This window comes from Cryptomeria japonica, chromosome 2 (assembly GCF_030272615.1).
Source record: "Cryptomeria japonica chromosome 2, Sugi_1.0, whole genome shotgun sequence".
NCBI classification, from domain to species: domain Eukaryota; kingdom Viridiplantae; phylum Streptophyta; class Pinopsida; order Cupressales; family Cupressaceae; genus Cryptomeria; species Cryptomeria japonica.
This window is the reverse complement of record NC_081406.1, coordinates 177475631-177479826: the sequence shown is the minus strand read 5'-3', so window position 1 is coordinate 177479826 and position 4196 is coordinate 177475631. Positions and strand designations below refer to the sequence as shown.

The 4196-nt window shown below is 35.5% G+C and overlaps 2 protein-coding genes across 2 annotated transcripts; both read left to right on the top strand.

Moving 5' to 3' along the window:
* The first annotated feature begins 269 nt into the window (after positions 1-269).
* On the top strand, positions 270-1391 carry LOC131859622 (patatin-like protein 2). The gene is made up of 5 exons (XM_059213590.1): positions 270-401; positions 495-685; positions 782-956; positions 1040-1201; positions 1302-1391. Exons 1-5 carry the CDS (start codon positions 270-272, stop codon positions 1389-1391), a joined length of 750 nt encoding a protein of 249 aa, XP_059069573.1.
* A 430-nt stretch (positions 1392-1821) lies between these two features.
* Positions 1822-2579, top strand: LOC131873715 (patatin-like protein 3). Its single transcript, XM_059216897.1, has 2 exons — positions 1822-2009; positions 2104-2579. The coding sequence occupies exons 1-2, from the start codon at positions 1864-1866 to the stop codon at positions 2201-2203; spliced, it is 246 nt and encodes an 81-aa protein (XP_059072880.1). The 5' UTR covers positions 1822-1863; the 3' UTR covers positions 2204-2579.
* Positions 2580-4196: the final 1617 nt, after the last annotated feature.

Genomic DNA, 4196 nt, shown 5'->3' with positions numbered 1-4196 from the left:
AAATTCTCGATGATGACAAGGTGGAGACGTGAAAAGAAAGGTTTGTTTATGGCATTTTCGGGCTGCTCGCAGACCGATGGATAATGATTATTTAACATGTGTTTATATATCCTCATAATGATTATTTAACATGTTTTTATATAGAGCCATGTACCATGTGCTTGTAACCTCCATCCATCCTCTATATATGCATAGTTATTGTAGGGGCAAATTCAATATAGCTAATTCCTTGTAAGTCTGTCCATACATTCTTCCAATTCTTGCAATCGATGTCGAATCAGGAGCTTCTTCCAATCGATGTCTCGGGGGACGTGGGTGCTAGAATCCTGAGTGTCGATGGAGGAGGAGTACGGGGTCTTATTCCTGTGCAATTGCTCAAATTCTTAGAGAAGCAGTTGCAGGTACAGTTTATAAATTGTATTCTTTAGCTGCACAATTCATATAGTTTTATTTGCACAAATGTATTACTTACTGAAATGCTTCGTTTTTATCAGAAATTGGATGGGGAAGATGCCAGACTAGCAGATTATTTCAATATAATGGCAGGTACCAGCACTGGAGGTCTCATCACCACAATGTTAGCCACTCCAGACCCGAATGACCACAAACACAATCGTCCTTTTAGTACCCAGAAAATTGAAGATTTCTACTTGAAGAATGCGAGTTTGATATTTCCTCAACCAAGGTTAGTAGCAAGTGATTGCAATATTTGTGGTAAAATTCTCTAGCACCAAATATTTGTTGTGTTTACGCAAAACTTCTCGTGTTGTTGGACTTGTAGCAAATGGAATATTTTTCACGGCATTTTTGGTCCCAAATACAATGGCAAACATCTGGTCGATATCTTAGAACAAGAGAAATTTCACGAAAGACGGCTGTGTGATACGGCTACTAACCTGGTGATACCCACCTTCGATATCAAGACGCAGTTTCCTACAATTTTCGCCAGTCATGAGGTATTTCATTTTATTTTATAGGATGATCTTGAGTTATGAAGATGAAGAATAGACGAGGATGATTCTTACGATGATATGTGCAGGCGAAAGTAGATCCGCTGAAGAATCCACATCTAATGGACGTATGCCTCTCCACAACTGTAGCTCCTACCTATTTTCCATCTCACCAGTTTACAACAAATTCCAGTGACGGAAAGACCCAAGTTTTTAACTTAGTAGATGGAGGAGTAGCGGCTAATAATCCTGTAATGCCTGCTTGTATTATGAGTAGAGATTTTGATCAGATTTTTATTTCACATCAATAAACTATTATAAGGGTCTCACAACAATTTTCTAATTATGCAGACCTTGATAGCAATGAACTTAGTCACTCGAGCAGTTCATCAGGATACAAGAATAGTCGACAAAAAGGTATTGTATTGTATCGTATTTTGATACTATTTAGAATAAACATCTCATATAAAACGAATGCTTGATGCTGGGAAATATTAATTAGAAGCTCAACTATGTTAACCAGAGGTTGTTATTTACAAGAGCACCTTGACCACTTTATTGTACTTTCTCTTGGAACGGGATTAGAAGAGGGTATTGAATGGGACGCAAAAAAGGCTGCCACATGGGGAAGCTTGAAGTGGATTACTCACGATGGAAGAACGCCTCTCATAGAATCTATCATGAATGCAAGTTCAGACATGGTCAACATTCATACAGCTTTGATGCTCCATCATGTCAAAGAAAACTATCTTAGAATCCAGGTCTTTTTCATAGTTTCCAATAATGTTCCTTGAAACGATAAGGCCTCTAGATCTATAATTCTACAGACCATGTTTCTGCTATAATTTTCTGTATGGTTAACATGTGGGCTTTCATACTGTAGGAATGGCAACTAAAAGGAAGCGAAGCAAAGATGGACCTCAGTACGGACGAGAACCTGAGGAATCTTGTGAAGAAAGGCCAGGAACTATTGGATAAGCCTGTTAGAAGTTTAAATTTGGAGACTGGGCGTCCTGAGACAGTGAAGAACGACTGCACAAACAGGATGGCATTGACTAAGTATCTCCTATAACTCTCTAACTCTTCCTTGTATTTTCAGATCCTAGTTTCCTATCCTTTTGTTCTCACCATAACTATCATTTCCACTTGCCAGAATGGCTGAACGACTCTCCAAGGAGAAGAAGTTGAGGGATAAACGGAGCGCATCTTCTGCACTTTCTATGAATGGCCATAGTGTTGGAATAAACATCTGAACTTCTTTCTTCCATTCCAATCACACCTTACGCTAGAATTTTGTGTATAATTTTTAATTAAAAAACATATCAGGGTGTTGGTGAGCCACACAGCTGATTTGTGTAATGGTAAACACAGCAATTCAAGATTTAGCTGTGTTTTTGCCAACTAATAGATGCCATTTCATTCTGTTTTTTTTTATAGCTAAATTATTATTTTATGTTCTCCAAATATTAATAGCGTTGCAGTTGTGGACAACAAGGCAATGTAAGTTTTATATTCGTTCCAAAAGTGCTTGGAGTGGATGCATAAACGTTCCCTACAGCACTTAGTTGGGCCTCTTCAAGGAATTGTCTTATTATTGTATTCTTTACTGATAACATTGTATTCGGGGAATGGTTTGTATTATCGTTGGATTAAAAAATATAGATGTTATTATGATATTTGTTTGGTTTTTAATAGTATTTTTAATTATAGAAGATTTGAAGTCAGTATTATTTGGATGCCTAAAACATTTAATACTTGATCAATCAATTATGATAAGAAATCAAAAATTGAGGGTATCCAGTCTTATCCTTATTATGTTCATTCAACTAGTTTTATAAATAATAGATTCATTTAAAACAATTCAAATTTGAAAAAAAAAAATTTAAAATTTCTTATTTTATCCAAATTTTTTAATCAACAGAAAGCTTAAAGTCAATCACTTAACATCAGATCATTCATGTTCAGTCCGCAGTGCAGAGCTATTAAATAGTGATGATTCCCCTCTACCATCTTGGAAACATATTTGTGTGCTTGCAAATTCCTTTCGTAAAATCTCGGAAGCAAAGTGGCGGGAACAGCAATAATGTGGAGAAATATTTCGAGATGAGAATGTTAAGAAAACAGAAAAAAATTAAGCTTACAGCAGATTAAACAGAAAATACAAATTGCATAGAGATAACGAATCACATAATGAAGTAGTTGAGGGATAAACACAGCGCATCTTCTGTACTTTCTGTGAATGACCATTCCACTGGCCATGGTGTTGGAATAAACATCTGAACTTCTTTCTTCCATTCCAGTCACACCTTATGCTAGAATTTTTGTGTAGAGCTTTTAATAAAAAAACATTTCAGGGTTTTGGTGAGCCACACAGCTAATGTGTGCTTAAATATTCCTTTCGTAAAATCTGGGAAGCAATGTGGCCGGAGCAGTAATAATGGGGAGAAATATTTCAAGATGAGAATGTTAAGCAAACAAAAAAATTTAAACTTACAGCAGATTAAACAGAAAATACAAATTGCATAGAGATAACGAATCACATAACGAAATTAAAGTATCAATTGTCCCTGCAATGATGTCGGTTATGAATAAAATTTGACAAGGGTAAAGATCACATAAAAAATAATTATACATTCCCTTTAGTGGATTTGCACAAATCATTCCAACTTGACCATTCAAAGAGCAGATGAAAAAAGGTCTTTTTGACACCAATGGTACTCTGAACTGAAGGCCTTTATCATGTCTTGTCAAATTTAGCACTTTCCTAGCTTCTCTTAAAAAAATTATCATCACAAGGGTGACTACCACTCAAATTAATAACAGCCAAGGATCTTTCCAATATATCCTTCACATTTAAAACTAGTAGATATTAGTCCTGTTTTTAAACAATGGTAAATAACGTGTTGGCATGACACTTAAGTCATGGAGCTTCTCTGATAAAAGTTGTTTATGCCTTTCTAAGATCCACAAAGCAATAGTATAGGCTTTTGCTTAACAGATCTTTAATTTTTCAATGATTGTTTAATGTATTAACAACTATTAGTGGTTTGAAATTTGAGATTGTCTGCCCTCCTCCAAATAATTTAAATTTATTGAAGCGAGGGAGAATTATAGAAGCCAACCTTCAAAAATCAGTCTCTAATTCTCCTCTAAAACAATGCCAAACCTATATATAAGCTGTCTATTAGTTTGCCCCAATCTCCTTGGATTTGAGCTATCTCGAAGTGAAACAAAAAGATAGATCAT